Source organism: Scyliorhinus torazame, chromosome 13 (genome assembly GCF_047496885.1).
Source record: "Scyliorhinus torazame isolate Kashiwa2021f chromosome 13, sScyTor2.1, whole genome shotgun sequence".
NCBI classification, from domain to species: domain Eukaryota; kingdom Metazoa; phylum Chordata; class Chondrichthyes; order Carcharhiniformes; family Scyliorhinidae; genus Scyliorhinus; species Scyliorhinus torazame.
The window spans coordinates 218,926,303-218,944,197 of NC_092719.1; the positions used below are offsets into that span (position 1 = coordinate 218,926,303).

At 49.3% G+C, this 17,895-nt stretch overlaps 1 protein-coding gene across 1 annotated transcript in view; it reads left to right on the plus strand.

Moving 5' to 3' along the window:
- The window catches only part of LOC140387642 (thioredoxin reductase 1, cytoplasmic-like), a 90,466-nt gene that overhangs the window by 50,790 nt on the left and 21,781 nt on the right, over positions 1–17,895 (plus strand). The window contains exons 7-8 of the mRNA XM_072470839.1: positions 11,955–12,047; positions 14,323–14,399. Coding sequence (XP_072326940.1) covers positions 11,955–12,047; positions 14,323–14,399 — 170 coding nt within the window. The remainder of the gene's footprint in view (positions 1–11,954; positions 12,048–14,322; positions 14,400–17,895) is intronic.

Here is a 17,895-nt window from a genome sequence, read left to right on the forward strand (position 1 = left end):
CTACATGCACAAAGAGGCCAGTTGGCCCGTTGAGTTTACACCGACTCTGCGAGGTCCTGCCTAGGCCCAATCCCCCCGCCCTCTCCCTGTATCCCACCTAACCTTTGGGCACTTCAGGAAAATTTAGAATGGCCAATCCACCTAACCTGCAGATCTGTGGACTGCGGGAAGAAACCGGAGCAACTGGAGGAAACCCATGCAGACGGGGAAGTGTATAAACTCCACACACAGTCACCCTAGGTTGGAATTGAGTCCGGGTTCCTGGAACTGTGAGGCAGCAGTGCTAACCACTGTGTCGCCCTGCCACCCGGAAAGAACCTCTTGTAAATTCTTGATTTCCGTTGCAGTTTCTATCCTTTTTTTGCTTTTAACTTTTGTATCTAGACAATTACTGAAACACCCCTGGTTCAAGGTGCTACATGGTCTGGTCCAAGGTGACGTCCAAGGCATTGCGCTCTTTGGGTTAGTCCAGTGATGTCATATTTTGATGGACTTGGTTGGCAGCCATGTGGCTACTTCCATTTCCCGGGTCTTGTCTGGCTTTCGATTTTGATTGGCAGAGAGTTCCAGAAGATTCTGGAAAAAGGCAGACCCCATTTTGAGTTAAGCTCTGTTTGACTTGGGAGAGTGGGTGCACAGGTTTGGACTCCCTCTCTTCTTATGCCTGGTGGTTAAAGCAGTCTCTCTAACATGACCGTCTAGTGAGCGAGATAGTGGAGGTGGACAGGGAATATGCGAGGATGCCCACCGTGGAGGGATTGGCGAGGAGGAAAAAGTTGCAGGAGCAATTTGACAGGCTGACAACGGGGAGGGCAGTAGGGCAACTACGTAGGGCAAGAGGGGTGCAATACGAGTATGGGGAGAAGGCGAGCCGCATGCTGGCGCACCAGCTGCGGAGGCAGGCTGCGTCCAGGGAAATATTGAAGATCCGGACTGGGGCTGGGGATGTGGTGTCAGAGCCGGGGAAGATAAATGAGGCATTTAGAGAGTATTACCAGGGAATTTATGAGGCAGACCCAGGAGGAGAGGAGGGGGACATGGGGTGGTTTCTGGACGAGCTGGAATTTCCCCAGGTGGAGGAAGCAAAGAGGCAGGTGTTGGAGGAGCCCCTGGGGCTGAGGGAGGTGCTGGACAGTATCAGGGGTATGAAGTTGGGGAAGGCCCCTGGGCCGGATGGGTACCCGGCAGAATTTTATAAGGAATTTGCGGCGGACCTGGCACCACACCTGTTGTGGGTGTTTAATGAAGCGCTGGAGAAGGGGGAATTGCCGGAGATGATGAAGCAGGCAGTAATCACACTAATCCCCAAAAAAGGGAAGGATCCGTGGAATGTGGGGCGTATAGACCCATATCATTATTTAAAAAAATATATATATATTTTTATTCTCCTTTTTCACATTTTCTCCCGCATTTCCACCCATCAACAATAAAAAATAATCAGCAAGATATGTCAATCCCCATAATAACAACGATCCCATCCGCCCACCAACCCCCAAACATCAGCCCGCATGTTTACATAAACAAATGACAAAAAGGAATCGGGGATTACCCAGAGTCACCCTTAATCTAAACAGTCCCCCTCCCCCAATTAATGTTCGATGTTACCCAGTTCTTGAAAGTGCATAATAAATAGTGCCCATGACTTGTAGAACCCCTCCAAGCTTCCCCTCAGTTCGAACTTAACCTTCTCAAGGGTCAAGTATTCCAACAAGTCCCCCCGCCATGCCAGGGCACTGGGTGGCGAGGCTGCTCTCCATCCCTGCAGGATCCGCCTTCGGGCGATCAACGAGTCGAAGGCTATGATATTTGCCTCCGCACCCGTTTCCAACCCTGGCTGGTCTGACACCTTGAATATGGCCTCCTGGGGACCCGGGTCCAGTTTCACACGCACCACCTTAGAAATTACCCTAAACACCTCCTTCCAATACTCCCCTAGCTTTGGACAGGACCAAAACATATGAACGTGATTAGCTTCAAAAAATCGGCTCATCCTTGCCCTCGTGAGGTGCGCTCTATATACCACCTTCAGCTGTATCAGCCCCAACCTCACACATGAGGTTGAGGGATTCACTCTCCGGAGCACCTCACACCAGACCCCCTCCTCTATAACCTCTCCCAGCTCTTCCTCCCACTTTGCTTTGATCCCTTCCAGTGGTGCCTTATCCTCTTCCAAAATAGCTCCGTACACCGCTGGCACTGTCCCCTTCTCCTGTCCTCTTGTCGTCAACACCTCCTCCAGCAATGTGGAGGCCGGTTCCTCTGGGAAGCTCTGTATCTCCTTCCTGGCAAAATCCCGAACCTGCATGTACCTAAACACTTCTCCCTGCTCTAGCCCATACTTCGCTTCCAGCTCCCTCAATCCTGCAAACCGACACCGCAGAAACAAATCCTTTAGCGTCTTAATCCCCTTCTCTTCCCAGTTCCGAAAACTTCCACCCCACCTCCCTGGCTCAAATCTGTGGTTCCCCCGAATCGGCATTTCCCTTGACCCTAAACCCAACCCAAAGTGTTGACGAAACTGCCTCCAGATTTTCAATGAAGCTATTATTACCGGACTCCCTGAATATTTCCCCGGAGCTATCTGGAGCGGCGCTGTTGCAAGTGCCTTCAGCCCCGACCCCCTGCACAAACTCTCCTGCATTCTGACCTACTGAGAATCAACCCCTCTGACCCAGCTCCGCACCACCTCCACATTCGCCGCCCAGTAGTAGTACAACAGGTTTGGGAGACTCAAACCCCCTGCCTGCCTTCCCCTCTGCAGCAGCACCTTTCTCACTCTGGCCACCTTCCCTCCCCATATGAATGAGGTAATCCTTCTCTCAATCTCCCTGAAAAAAGACTTTGGCAGGAAAATCGGTAGGCATTGAAAAATAAACAGGAATCGCGGCACACATTCATTTTAACCGCCTGTACCCGAACCGCCAGTGACAGAGGAAGGCCGTCCCACCTTGCCAGATCGGCTTTCACTCTCCTCACCAAACTAGTGATGTTGTACCTGATGGGACCAGCGAGCGTGGCCGTGATCTGTCCGACCTCGGCTCCTGCACCAAGTTCCAGTCCCCCACCACAATCAGCTCATGCACGGCCAAGTCGGGAATAGCCCCAAACACCTTCCTCGCGAATCCCACATCGTCCCAATTGGGACCGTATATACTTAACAGCGCCACTAATCGCCCCTCTAGCGCCCTTGCCACAATCACATATCTACCCCCCTGATCTGCCACCACCTTCTCCATCTGGAAGCGTACCCTTTTGCTGATCAACACCGCTACCCCTCGAGCCCTTTCATCAAATCCGGAGTGAAACACTTGGCTAACCAAGCCCTTTTTACATCTCACCTGGTCCTTCACCCTCAAGTGAGTCTCCTGCAGCAATGCTACATCGGCTTTCAAACTTTTAAGATGTGCAAGTACCCTTGACCTCTTGACCGGACCTCCTAACCCTCTCACGTTCTACAGGACTATCCTTGCTGGGGGTCTCTCACCCGCCCACCTTTCTTATCCACCATCGCAATACCAGCGGGCCCTGCCCCATAAGCCTGACCCGCCCCTGTCCATTGTTAACATCGAACCCCCCCCTACAAAAACATCCCCCAACGTCCATCCCTCCACCCTCGCTCGCCTCGTAGGCCCATTGAAGCCTGCTATCCAGGCTCCAACGTCCGCAGCCCTCCTCTCACCTCACCCCCGTTCACTAACTGACTTTAGTTAGCTAGCACGAATGGCTCCCACTGCCAAGACCTCTCGCCCCCTTCCACCCAGTCCTAGAGAAAGGAACTCCAAAACAAACCCAATAATCCAACCCCTACAATTCACTAACAACATTTAACCATCGCAACACAGAACACCATTAACTTGAACTCTGTAACAATGCAAAGAGAAGTAAATTTCAATACAAATCAGTAAAAAGAAAGTTGTAACATTTGTACATTTTCCAGCCGCTCAAACACAGTCCACAGTCTCTCTTCCAGTTCTGTTCTTCACGTCTGTCCCAAGCCTTCTGCCCTCACGAAAGCCTCAGCCGCCTCCGCTGTCTCAAAATAAAAGTCTTTGGCGTTATATGTTACTCAACTTCGCCGGGTACACCACACCAAATCGCACCCCCTTCTTGTACAAAGCCGCCTTCACTCGCCTAAACGCCGCTCGTCTTTTTGCCAACTCCACCGTCAGGTCCTGGTAGATCCGAACCGCAGTACCATCGCACAGCACCTCACGCTCCTGCTTCGCCCAGCTTAATACCTTCTTCATGCAAAACTTATGGAAGCAGATAATTACTGCCCTTGGCGGCTCGTTCACTTTGGGCTTTGGCCTTAATGACCGATGAGCACGGTCTAGCTCATACAGGGTGGGGGTCTCACCCTCCCCCATCAGCTCCGCCAACTTCTTAGCGAAGTATTGCGTTGGCCTTGGGCCCTCTGTCCCTTCAGGCAAGCCCACAATTCTCAAATTGTGCTGCCTTGAGCGGTTTTCCAAGTCTTCCAGCTTTGCTCGGAGTCCTCTGTTAACCTCCACCACCCTCCGCAGCTCGTCCCCCATCGAGGTGACCTGGTCGCTGTGTCGTGTCACGGCCTCCTCCACCTTCATCTTCTCGCCCTGCTCTCTCACCTCGGCCGATGCCTTTGCCACCTCCACCCTCATCGGGCCGATTGCCTCCTCCACCAATGACCTCAACACGACCGCCGTCTCTTTCCTCAAGGCCTCCATGTGCCTCTCAAACTGTTTTTCCAGCTCCACCGCCATCACCTCGGTCATCTTCTCCACCGTAAGTAGTGCGGCCCCGCCTTGCAGTTCGGCTTCCGCCATCCTGTCAACACTTTTGCTCGTCTTCTCCTTCGGCGGCGAACCTGCGTTTCCTCATTTCTTCGGCGCTGCTCTTTGCGTACTTTAGCGGCTTTTCTCCTCTCTTCCCCCTTCCCCCTCCTGTCCTTCATCAATCTGACATTCTTGGGGGAGAGAGAGAAAAAAAACTTTCACCAAACTTCCTTGACCCTTCTTTCTTTCTCCTCTGCATTCACCCAGAGCTCCCCTGGGACCAGGCTTCAACCTTCTTTCTTCTTCCAAGGTGGGAGCCATCCGACGTGGAGCACCCTCCCTACATAGTGCCCTGGCCTTGGGCCTGCCGCCTCAGCATCCTCGTAGCTCCTCCCCAGCTGCTCTAACCTGCCGTGCCGGGCCCAGCCCCCGACACCCGCGCGGGGTTCTTCGCCGGTTTTTAAACTGGCCCCGCTGGCTGCTCGTGACGGCCCCCAAGGCCGACGATAGTCGGGGAGTGCGTGAGGACTCTGGGATTTCCCCGAAATCGCCACGAATCGCGGCCAGCGGCGGGAGCTCTTGTTGTTGCGGCCGCCCTGCTCGCCCATGCCACCGGAAGTCACCCATATCATTATTGAACACGGATGTGAAAGTATTGGCTAAGTTGTTGGCGGGGAGAATGGAGGATTGTGTCCCAGGGCTGGTTGCAGAAGATCAAACAGGCTTTGTGAAGGGCAGGCAGCTCGTGAGTAATATAAGACGGCTGTTGAATGTGGTTATGAATCCGTCGAGAACTCTGGTACCGGAGGTGGTAGTGTCCATGGACTCTGAGAAAGCATTTGATCGGGTGGAGTAGCGGTACTTGTTGGAAGGTTTGGGTTTGGGCCGAGATTTGTTGTATGTGGCGCCAAGAGCGAGGGTGAGGACGAATGATATGAGCTCATGAGAGCTTTGTGAGAGGCAGCACGGTTTAGTGAGAGGCAGCACGGTTTTGTGAAGGGGAGGTCGTGTCTCACTAACTTGATAGAGTTTTTCGAGGAGGTCACTAAGATGATTGATGCAGGTAGGGCAGTGGATGTTGTCTGTATGGACTTCAGTAAGGCCTTTGACAAGGTCCCTCATGGTAGACTAGTACAAAAGGTGAAGTCACACGGGATCAGGGGTGAGCTGGCAAGGTGGATACAGAACTGGCTAGGCCATAGAAGGCAGAGAGTAGCAATGGAAGGATGTTTTTCTCATTGGAGGGCTGTGACCAGTGGTGTTCCACAGGGATCAGTGCTGGGACCTTTGCTCTTTGTAGTATATATAAATGATTTGGAGGAAAATGTAACTGGTCTGATTAGTAAGTTTGCAGACGACACAAAGGTTGGTGGAATTGCGGATAGCGATGAGGACTGTCAGAGGATACAGCAGGATTTAGATTGTTTGGAGACTTGGGCGGAGAGATGGCAGATGGAGTTTAATCCGGACAAATGTGAGGTAATGCATTTTGGAAGGTCTAATGCAGGTAGGGAATATACAGTGAATGGTAGAACCCTCAAGAGTATTGAAAGTCAAAGAAATTTGGAGTACAGGTCCACAGGTCATTTGAAAGGGGCAACACAGGTGGAGAAGGTAGAAGGCATATGGCATGCTTGCCTTCATTGGCCGGGGCATTGAGTATAAGAATTGGCAAGTCATGTTGCAGCTGTATAGAACCTTAGTTAGGCCACACTTGGAGTATAGTGTTCAATTCTGGTCGCCACACTACCAGAAGGATGTGGAGGCTTTAAAGAGGGTGCAGAAGAGATTTACCAGAATGTTGCCTGGTATGGAGGGCATTAGCTATGAGGTGCGGTTGAATAAACTCGGTTTGTTCTCACTGGAACGAAGGCGGTTGAGGGGAGACCTGATAGAGGTATACAAAATTATGAGGGGCATAGACAGAGTGGATAGTCAGAGGCTTTTCCCCAGGGTAGAGGGGTCAATTACTAGGGGGCATAGGTTTAAGGTGAGAGGGGCAAGGTTTAGAGTAGATGTACGAAGCAAGTTTTTTACGCAGAGGGTAGTGGGTGCCTGGAACTCGCTACCGGAGGAGGTGGTGGAAGCAGGGACGATAGTGACATTTAAGGGGCATCTTGACAAATACATGAATAGGATGGGAATAGAGGGATACGGACCTAGGAAGTGTAGAAGATTGTAGTTTAGTCGGGCAGCATGGTCGGCACGGGCTTGGAGGGCCGAAGGGCCTGATCCTGTGCTGTACATTTCTTTGTTTTGTTCTTTGTTCGTGAAGCTTTGACTTACATGGGTACGAGGCAGGAGTGCCCGCTGTCGTCGCTGCTGTTTGCGCTGGCCATAGAGCCATTGGCGATGGCTCTCAGGCGGTTCGCAGAGTATCAGGGGATAATGAGGGGACCGAGGGAGCATCGGGTGTCGCTCTATGCCGATGACCTCTTGATGTATGTTTTGGATCCGTTGGAGAGTATGGGAATGATTATGGGCCTGTTGGGGAGGTTTGGAGGGTTCTCGGGATACAAGCTGAATATAGGGAAAAGCGAGGTATTCCCGGTGAATGAGTTGGCACAGCGGACTAATTTAGGGGGGCTGCCATTTACGGTAGCGAGGGATAGGTTTAGGTACTTGGGGATTCAGGTAGCGAGGGAATGGACGGGGCTCCATAAGTGGAACTTAACAAAGCTGGTGGAGGAGGCCAGGGAGGATCTTAAGAGGTGGGATACACTGCACTTAACGTTGGCGGGGAGGGTCCAAGTGGTGAAAATGAATATTCTGCCGAGGTTCTTGTTTATCTTTCAGGCTCTCCCGATCTTTATACCAAAGGCCTTTTTTCGGAAAGTGGACACAATCATCTCTGACTTTGTATGGGCGGGTAAGGAGCTGAGGGTGGGGAGGAGCAGGCAAAGGCAGCAGGGGAGGTTGGCGTTGCCAAACATGCTTCATTATTATTGAAATGAAAATGAAAATCGCTTATTGTCACAAGTAGGCTCCTACATCAGACTCCTATTTATTGACTACAGCTCCGCCTTCAACGCCATAATCCCAGCCAAGCTCATATCAAAGCTCCAAAACCTAGGACTTGGCTCTCCACTCTGCAACTGGATCCTCTATTTTCTGACCAACAGGCCACAATCAGTAAGAATGAACAACACCACCTCCTCCACAATAGTCCTCAAAACCAGGGCCCTGCAAGGCTGCGTACTTAGCCCCCTACTCTACTCCCTGTACACACATAACTGCATGGCAAAACTTGGTTCCAACTCCATCTATAAGTTTGCTGGCGATACGACCATAGTGGGCTGGATCTCGAATAACGACGAGTCAGAATATAGGAGGGAGTTAGAGAACCTAGTGGAGTGGTGTAGCGACAATAACCTCTCCCTCAATGCCAGCAAAACTAAAGAGCTGGTCATTGACTTCAGGAAGCAAAGTACTGTATACACCCCTGTCAGCATCAACGGGGCCGAGGAGGAGATGGTTGGCAGTTTCAAATTTCTAGGGGTGCACATTTCCAAAATCTGTCCTGGTCCACCCACGTTGACGCTGCCACTAAGAAAGCACAACAGCGCCTATACTTCCTCAGGAAACTAAGGAAATTCGGCATGTCCACATTAACCCTTACCAACTTTTACAGATGCACCATAGAAAGTATCCTATCGGGCTGCATCACAGCCTGGTATGGCAACTGCTCGGCCCAGGACCGCAAGAAACTTCAGAGAGTCGTGAACACCGCCCCGTCCATCACACGGACCTGCCTCCCAGCCATTGACTCCATCTGCACCTCCCGCCGCCTGGGGAAATGGGGCAGCATAATCAAAGACCCCTCCCACCCGGCTTACTCACTCTTCCAACTTCTTCCATCGGGCAGGAGATGCAGAAGTCAGAACACGAACGAACAGACTCAAAAACAACTTCTTCCCCACTGTCACCAGACTCCTAAATGACTACACCCTGTATGCTTCATCTGATGCCAGTACTTATGTAGTTATAGTGTATATCTTGAGTTGCCCTATTATGTATTTTCTTTTATTCCCTTTTCTTCCCATGTACTTCAGGATCTGTTGAGCTGCTTGCAGAAAAATACTTTTCACTGTACCTCTGTACACGTGACAATAAACAAATCGTATCCAATCCAAATGATGTTACTGTGAAAAGCCCCTAGTCACCACATTCCGGTGCCTGTTCGGGGAGGCTGGTATTGGGTGGCGAATGTGGACAAGGTGCGGCGGTGGTGGGAAGGAGGAGGAATCTTGTAAGGGGCCTAGTTTGAGGACTATGGTGACGGCAGCATTGCCAATGGCTCCAATAGGTATTCAGGGAGCCCAGTGGTGCCGTCAACGGTGAAGATATGGAATCAGCAGAGGAGGCATTTTAGGATGGAAGGGATGTCTGTGTGAACGCCTCTGTGCGAGAATCATGGGTTTGAGCTGGGGGGGACGAGGATCGTGTATACAGGAGGTGGAGGGAAGTGAGGCTGGTCAAGGTGAGAGATTTGTATTTGGAGGAAGGGTTCGCCAGTCTGGAGGAGCTAAGGGAGAGGGTAGAGCTGCCGAGGGGTAGTGAGTTCAGGTATCTACAGGTTAGGGACTTTGCACGAAAGGTCTGGAAGTGGTTCCCTAGATTGCTCGGGTACACCCTGCTGGAGCGACTGCTGCTTCCGGATGTGGAAGAGGAGGGAAGAATTGGGGATATATACAAGTGGCTGGTGTTGCTAACTTTGCCTTAGTTTAATTGCTCTGTTTTATCACCTTTGCTCTCGAGTCGCCAGGTATCTTTATGATACCGCCACGTGGTTCAAGTCCGAGTAATGATCAATAATCCAATACACCGCTTAGTAAGATTTAAATCAAAGCTCATTTATTATACACTGTAATCACTACTCATGTACAAATTCTACGTCTAAGCAACTTCTACAGCTAACAGGCCAATACTTGGAACTGGCCCACCAGGTCAGGGAAACGATTGACCTTTCGTTCGGGTTCTGAGCCCGCGGGATTCGAAGTTGGTACAGATTGGTAGCTAGGAGCGCCTATCTCGTAGCGAGCGTTGAAGTAAGACTTACAGTTTTGAGCGGATGTTGAAGAGTTAAGAGAGCTGGAAGCGGTTGAAGAGAGAGCGCCTTGAACTTGGGGCTCAATTCTTATAGTCTCCAGGGGCTTCCCGCCTTTCGGGGCGGATCCTGTACCTGGTCCCAAGTGATTGGACTTTGTCCCAATCGCTTGGTTCGATTTTCTCCAATGCTGGAGCGGTTCCCTGATCGATGGGCGGTCTTTAGGTGGTCGTTCACCTCCTTTTGTGTCGACTCCTGCTGGCGCCGAAGAGTCTGGTTTTGCTTTGTGTCTAAATGTTGCTCATTGTTCCCGGGGATTGCTCATTAGTATGCAGATGGCTGGTGTTTTGTTATGCTGATGGTTGCAGGTATCGATCTTGTCTGCCTTTTCCAGAGGTAAATACACAGTCAACCTGCAGCTGCTCGTTTTTGTCCTGTTGGCTGACTTTCCCATCAGCCTTTGCCGTTCGCCATTTTAAATCGGGAGTTGGCCATTTTAAGTGGCTACACTGGGGGAGCAGGGAGGCGAGCGGATGGTGAAGATCAAGGAGAAATGGGAAGCGGAGTTGGGAATGGAAGTCAATTGGGGAGTATGAAGTGAGGCACTGCGAAGGGTAAACGGGACCTCCTCTTGTGCAAGGATGAGCCTGATAGAGTTTAAGGTGGTGCACAGGGTGCATATGACTCGGGCGAGAATGAATGGGTTCTTTCAGGGGGTAGCAGCTGAATGTGAGAGGTGTGGGCGGGGGCCAGCGAATCATGCGCACACATTTTGGGGTTGTGAAAAATTGGGAAGATTCTAGGCGGGAGTGTTTGCGGTCTTAGCCAGGATAGTGGAGGAGGGATTAGACCCGGACCCTTTGGTGGCGATATTTGGGTTTCAGAGAAGCCGGAGCTCATGGAGAGGAGGAAGGCCGATGTCTTTTGCTGGAGTGGCGGTCGGCATCGTCACCGGGGGTATTAACATGGTTGGGTGACCTGTATGACTTCCTGCGGTTAGAGAAGCGGTTAGAGAAGATAAAGTATGAGTTAAGGGGCTCAACAGGGGAGTTTGAGAAAAGGTGGGGAATGTTTGCGACCGTGTTTGAGGAGCTGTTCGTCGCAGAGAGGTGGGGGTGGGGGGGCGTGGAGGAGGTGAAAAAGGAGAAAAATCTGTACAAACTGTATAGTTGATGGTTGGGAAGAATGTTTCCGGGGTGTTTATTTGCTGTAACCTACTTTGATACAAGTTTAAATAAAATGCGTTTAAAAACAAACAACAAAAAAACAGCCTCTCTTGCTAACCAGTGGAAGTTTACTCGCTGTTTGAAAGACTGAGGAAGGCCCAGTCTGATATCTCTCTTGAGGTATTGAAGAAAATATCTTTTTTTCTCTCATTACACCAGTTAGTTAATTCCTGCAGAATTGCAGGCCTGCGGTTGCGAGGCAGAGTAGACGGGAAACCCTATTTTAAATTTTCGAGGAGAAAACCTTAATTATACCTCCGTGAGACTGAGAGCCAGACTAGTGGGGGGTCTTCAATGTGAAGTCCCAGGTTGCTAAAAGTGAAAGTGACTCTCCAGAAGAATTCCTGCAGCCTGCGAGGTCTGAATGAAGCCACAAACCAGAAGGTCCGATCCAACCTGTGGGTTTCAACGCTTCGCATCCCTGGAAGATAGCCGGCTATAACCCCAGCAGCAAAATACTCATCTCACCTCTTTTGATCTCCATTTTTTTGATCCCTTCCCCACTGTGTTTCTCGTGCATATGTTTGTGGAGGGTGGGATGTGCAGGGGGGAATAATTAGAGCAAACAATTGTTCTATTATCACCATTACCTGTTTATCTCATCTTTTGTTGTAAATAAACAGTTTTTTTTGTGTTTCTGTAAATCATTGGAGAAGTCAAGGGTCAAAGATCTCAGAAACTATATACAAATTATTGGTTAATTAATTTATGTTGGGACCCAGGGGCCTATGGGGTTAGAATTGACCTTGCACTCGCCCAGGGTCTCGTAAAACGCCCTTAAAGCTCATAAGTATTGGTCAGTTTGCCAACTTTTCTAAATTTCCATGTCATCAAATTAGTTTAAAACTCCAATTCATTCTTCGTGCATTTTCCAAGCTTTCTATACATCTGCCGTATGCCTCAGGTCTGTTACCCAATTTGTTTTTGTAGATTGAGCAGCTGGAGGCTGGAACACCTGGAAGACTTAAAGTGACTGCAAGGGCCACCACAAGTACAGAGGTCATTGATGCAGAATACAACACTGTGAGTACGATGCTTTTTGCTACCCATCTGTTTTAATAGACAAGGTGTTGCAGAAATAGAAGTATAAAATGGTGCTTGAACAAAAACAGTTGATATCGTGACTATTAAAACACCATGGGGCGGCATGGTAGCGCAGTGGTTAGCACTGTTGCTTCACGGCACCGGGGTCCCAGGTTCGATTCCCGGCTTGGGTCACTGTGCAGAGTCTGCACGTTCTCCCCGTGTCTGCGTGGGTTTCCTCCGTGTGCTCCGGTTTCCTCCCACAAGTCCCGAAAGACGTGCTGTTAGGTGGATTGGACATTCTCAATTCTCCCAGTGTACCCGAACAGGCGCCGGAACGTGGCGACTAGGTGCTTTTCACAGTAACTTCATTGCAGTGTTAATGTAAGCCTACTTGTGACAAAGATTATTATTATTACCACTCCAACCGCCCTCAACATTTAAGGAATTCATTTTCATTAAATGTATTTGACTAAAAAACTTTTTTTTTTTTGTTCTAAGGACACTGATTTTTTTGTTTGGAAGTTCATAGGAGCAGGAGGAGACCATTTGTCTCTTTGAACATGCACTGCCATTCATTATGATCATGACTGATCATCCAACACAATGACCTGATTCCATCTTCCCCCATGTCCTTTGATCCCCTTCGCCCCAACTGCTATATCTGACTGCTTCTTGAAAACATACAATGTTTTGGGTTCAACTACTTTCTGTGGCAGAGAATTCTACAGACTCGCCACTGTCTGGGTGAAGAAATTTCTTGTCATCACTGTCCTAAATGATGTACCCCACATCCTCAGACTGTGACCCCTGGCTCTGGACACCCCCACCATCAGGAACATCCTTCTTGCATCTACCTTGTCTTAGAATTTGATAGGTTTCAATGAGATCCCATCTCATTCTTCTGAACTCCACCGAATCCATTCCTAACCGACTCGATGTCGCCTCATATGTCCATCCTGCCACCCCAGGAATCAGTCTGGTAAACCTTTCTTCCACTCCCTCTAGAGCAAGAACATCCTCCTTCAGATAAGGAGACCAAAACTGCGCACACTATTCCAGATGTGGCCACCAAGGTATAATTGCAGCAAGATATCTCTGCTCCTGTACTCTAATCCTCTTGCTATGAAGGCCAACATACCATTTGTCTTCTTTAATGCCTGCAGCACCTGCATGCTTACCTTCAGCGACTGGTGCGCGAGGACACCCAGGTCTCTTACATTCCCATCTCCTAATTTCTGGCGACTCAGCTAATGGTCTGCCTTCCCGTTTTTGCTACCAAAGTGCATAACCTCACATTTATCCAAATTATTATGTATCTGCCCACTCAACTTGTCCCAATCACACTGAAGTATCTCTGCATCCTCCTCACAGCTCACCCTCGCAGCCAACTTGTGTCATCTGCAAATTTGGAGATATGGCATTTTGTTCCCTCATCTAAATCATTAATATGTATTGAGAATAGCTGGGGTCCCAGCAATGATCCCTGTGGTACCCACTAGTCACTGCCTGCTATTTCGACACAAGCAGCTAATACCTCTGCGTTCTTTGTGTGAATCTACTCTGGATATATCAGACTACCTAACTGGGTTACAGGGATAGGGTGGAGGTGTGGGCTTGGATAGGGTGCTCTTTCCAAGGGCCGGTGCAGACTCGAAAGGCCGAATGGCCTTCTTCTGACTGTAAATTCTATGATTCTGTGGAAGGGGAGTCCAGATGGACGTTGTATTCACATGGCACAAACACAGGATAGCAGTGGGAGAAGGTTTCAGTTGCCACAGTGCTGGGTTAACGTAGCCAATTCACCTACCTGCACATCTTTGGGTTGTGCAAACTCAACAAGGACAGGGACCGGGATCGACCCCGGATCCTCTGTGCAGTGAGGCAGCAGTGCTAACCTCTACATTTTTGAAAGGTATTCGGTCCTGTAACGTGGGCATTGCTGGCTTGACCAGCATTGATTGCCTGTTCCTAAGTACCCTTAAGAAGATGACGTTTGATCCATGAATAGCTATGGTAATTAGGCACTTCTCCCTGGTGTAAATTTAGATTGAGATGATGGCATGTGGCAGCTAGAGGACAAGGGTTCAGAATAACTAACTATTTAAATAGTGGTTTTATTTCTGATTGGAGAAGTACCCTATTTTCCGAGTAAACCTGAATGAATGGTACATTTATTTTTTTTAATTCCCTGTTTGTCGTTAATGGCCTCGAGGGGCATGGGAAATTGTCTTTAATAATTACCAGGAAACGTGATACTGGCTTTCCTCTTTAGGTGTTAATCGCTGTGGGGCGTGATGCTTGCACCAAGTATATTGGCCTAGAAAAGATTGGCATTCATCTCAATGAAAAGTAAGTTGTGTTTCTTACAAAATTAAAGTTGGTAGAAAAATTCTTGAGGCTGAGACTGGTCTGCAAATATTGGGAAAAAGCTGGAATTCTGATTGGGGGATCGCAGGGGGGAGAAATCTCTAATTGTTTCATTCAAATTTTATGTCAAATGTAGATTTCCTTCTAAATGGCACAATATTTGCATGCATAAACATGGACTCAAAGTACTTTCAAAGCTACAGTTCTGTGTTGCAAGATTTCCAAACAGAGGTCAATCCTGTCTGCAGCATTTTTATTGATCCTGTACCTTTCTGGGCTGTAATTGCGTGTTTGTAGCAGAGGAAGTGTCTGCTTCTGAATCAAATCTTTATTAATGTAAGATTTGGGTTTTTCCCTTCTCCGTGCCAAATCTCTCTTATCAGTAATCAAATGGAGGCACTTCCCCAGCTATTGTGTGGTTGGCAAAACGTTATGTGGAGTTGTTTGTCAGTGGGGAGAGGGCCAAGCTCCTCATTTTCCATCAGGATACTTATCACTGCTGTCTGAAGTATAGCTGTTAACACCCTTTAAATGGGTAGTATAAGTGTAAAATGAGTTTACTGTTCATTCTTCTCCACCTTCCCCACATCCCTTTTGTTTTGTCTCTCCATAGTAAAAGAACTGCAGATTCCAAATTTTGTGCATTTGGGAATATTATGCAGTTTGATAACTCAAATTTAGCAACAAGCATATCTTAAGCATATACACAGTTTAAAATAAATAAATTTAGAATACCCAATCAATTTTTCCCAATTAAGGGGCAATTTAGCGTGGCCAATCCACCTAGCCTGCATATCTTTGGGTTGTGGGGCGAAACCCATGCAAACACTGGGAGAACGTGCAAACTCCACACTGACAGTGACCCAGAGCTGGGATCGAACCTGGGACCTCGGCATCGTGAGACAACAGGGCTAACCCACTGCGCCACCATGCTGCCCAAGCATATACACAGTTGATATATCATCACCGACAAAGCTTGTGCTATAAGGTTTACATATATACGGCATTTTATTTAACTTTTTTTACTTTAGAATAGTGACTCGGATGTAATGACCTAGCTCCCCTTTATTTATTCCTCCCTGTAAACGCCATTTCAAATCCAAATGTAATGACTTTTTAATAAGGAGCAAATCAAACCAGGCTTGAGTCGAAGAAAGAGTAAGTTCATCACTTACTAAACCCGAAAACAAAGATACGAAGACACACAAACACGTGCGCACAAATCTCAGCAATAACTGAACATTGCAGCTGTTTGACATTGCAGAAGTTTGCTGTTTTTAAAAAAAAAATCCTGCCAATGCACTGTAGGAACTCACCAAGGCTTCTTAGTAAGCACCAAACCCATGACCGCTAACGTCTAGGTAAAGGTAAAGTCACCAAAGTCCTAGATGACCATAGGCTGCTTTGCCCTTTTGAGGAGGAGAGCTGACTGGTGGTGGTTTAACCTGAGGATCACCACACCTCGGGTGAAGGGCAAGGTGGAGAAGGCGGGGCCTTCATGAATAACCTCAGCCAGTACGGGGATTGAACCCGCGCTGTTGGCCTTGTCTCTCTTTCTCCCCCACCCCCCCCCCCCCCCCCGGGTTGCTGCTGCTGCTGCCCACCTCCTAACGTTCCACTGGAAAGTCTAGGAATGGTTGCCACCGCCTGAAGAACCCTTGCACAGATCCTCTTAAAGGCAAATTTTACCCTCTCCAATTTAATGAACCCTGCCATGTCGCTGATCCAGGCATCCACGCTTAGGGGCCTCGCATCCTTCCACTGTAGCAGAATCCTCCGCCGGGCTACCAGGGACGCAAAGGCCAGAATACCGGCCTCTTTCGTCTCCGGCACTCCCGGTTCATCCGATACCCCAAATAGTGCGAGCCCCCAACTCTGCTTAACCCGGGTGTTTACCACCTTAGACACCGTCCTCGCAACGCCCCTCCAGAACCCATCCAGTGCTGGGCATGCCCAGAGTATGTGGGTGTGATTTGCTGGGCTCCCCCGAACACCTCACATACCTGTCCTCTGCTCCAAAAAACCGACTCAGCCTTGCCCCAGTCATGTGCACCCTGTGCAGAACCTTAAATTGTATCAGGCTAAGCCTGGCGCAAGAGGAGGAAGAATTTACCCTACCCAGTGCGTCCGCCCACGTACCCTCGTCTATCTCCTCCCCCAGCTCCTCTTCCCATTTACCTTTCAGCTCCTCCACCGAGGCCTCCTCCTGCATCTCCTGGTAGATCGCCGAGACCTTGCCTTCTCCAACCCACACCCCCGAGAGCACCCTATCCTGGATCCTACGTACTGGCAGCAGCGGGAATTCCCTCACCTGCCGTCTTACAAATGCCCGTACCTGCATATACCTGAAGGCATTTCCAGGAGGGAGCCCAAATCTTTCCTCCAACGCCCCAAGGCTCGCAAACGTACCTTGTCGGCGGGAGTGGCAGCGGTGCCGTCACCAGCGCTCTCAGGCTCGTGCCCACACAGGACGCCATCTGCAGCCTCTTCCACGCTGCCCCCTCCCCCTCCATTACCCACTTGCGTATAATCGCCACATTGGCAGCCCAGTAGTACCCACACAGATTAGGCAACGGTAGCCCTCCTCTGTCCCTGCTCTGTTCTAGAAACACCCTTCTCACCCTCGGGGTCTTTTTCGTCCATACAAACCCTATGATGCTCCTGCTGACCCGCTTAAAAAAGACCTTGGGGATCAGGATGGGGAGGCCCTGGAATATAAAAAGGAACCTCGGGAGCACCATCATCTTCACCGACTGTACCCTACCCGCCAGGGAGAGTGGCAGCATATCCCACCTTTTAAACTCCTCCTCCATCTGCTCCACCAGCCTCGTCAAGTTGAGCTTGTGTAGGGCCCCCCAGCTCCTGGCCACCTGGATCCCTCGGTACCGAAAAATCCTTTCCGCCCTCTTCAGTGGAAGCTCATCTATCCCCCTTCCCTGGTCCCTTGGGTGTATCATGAATAGCTCACTCTTCCCAATGTTGAACTTATACTGAACTCCCTTCCTAACAGCACTTTGTGTACCTACACCTCCAGGACTGCAGCGGTTCAAAAAGGCAGCTCAGCACCATCTTCTCAAGGGAAATCTCGGGATGGGCAATAAATGCTGGCCTTGCCAGCGACGCCCACATCCTGTAAATTAATTTTTTAAAAATTGAATTGAAGTTCAGATAACTGCACCATGCTGGAGACAACCATCGCTTCAGAGAAAGATAGATTTTTTTACTGCTTCAGTTTTTCCAGATTAATTTAATGACCTATCTCTGTCTGACTTGGCAACTCTCTTCCTAAACCTGCCTGGCGGTGTGTTTCATGAAAGGAATTAATTCCCATGTTTTGTAGTTATTGTTGTACTACATGTAATCACATTTTTGAACCTTTAGCTCAAACCTTTGACGCATTAAGATTGTTGAAACCAACAGGAAATGGGATTATTTCATCCTCCGTGGGGTGTTGAACATTTGCTGGATGTGTCCCCTT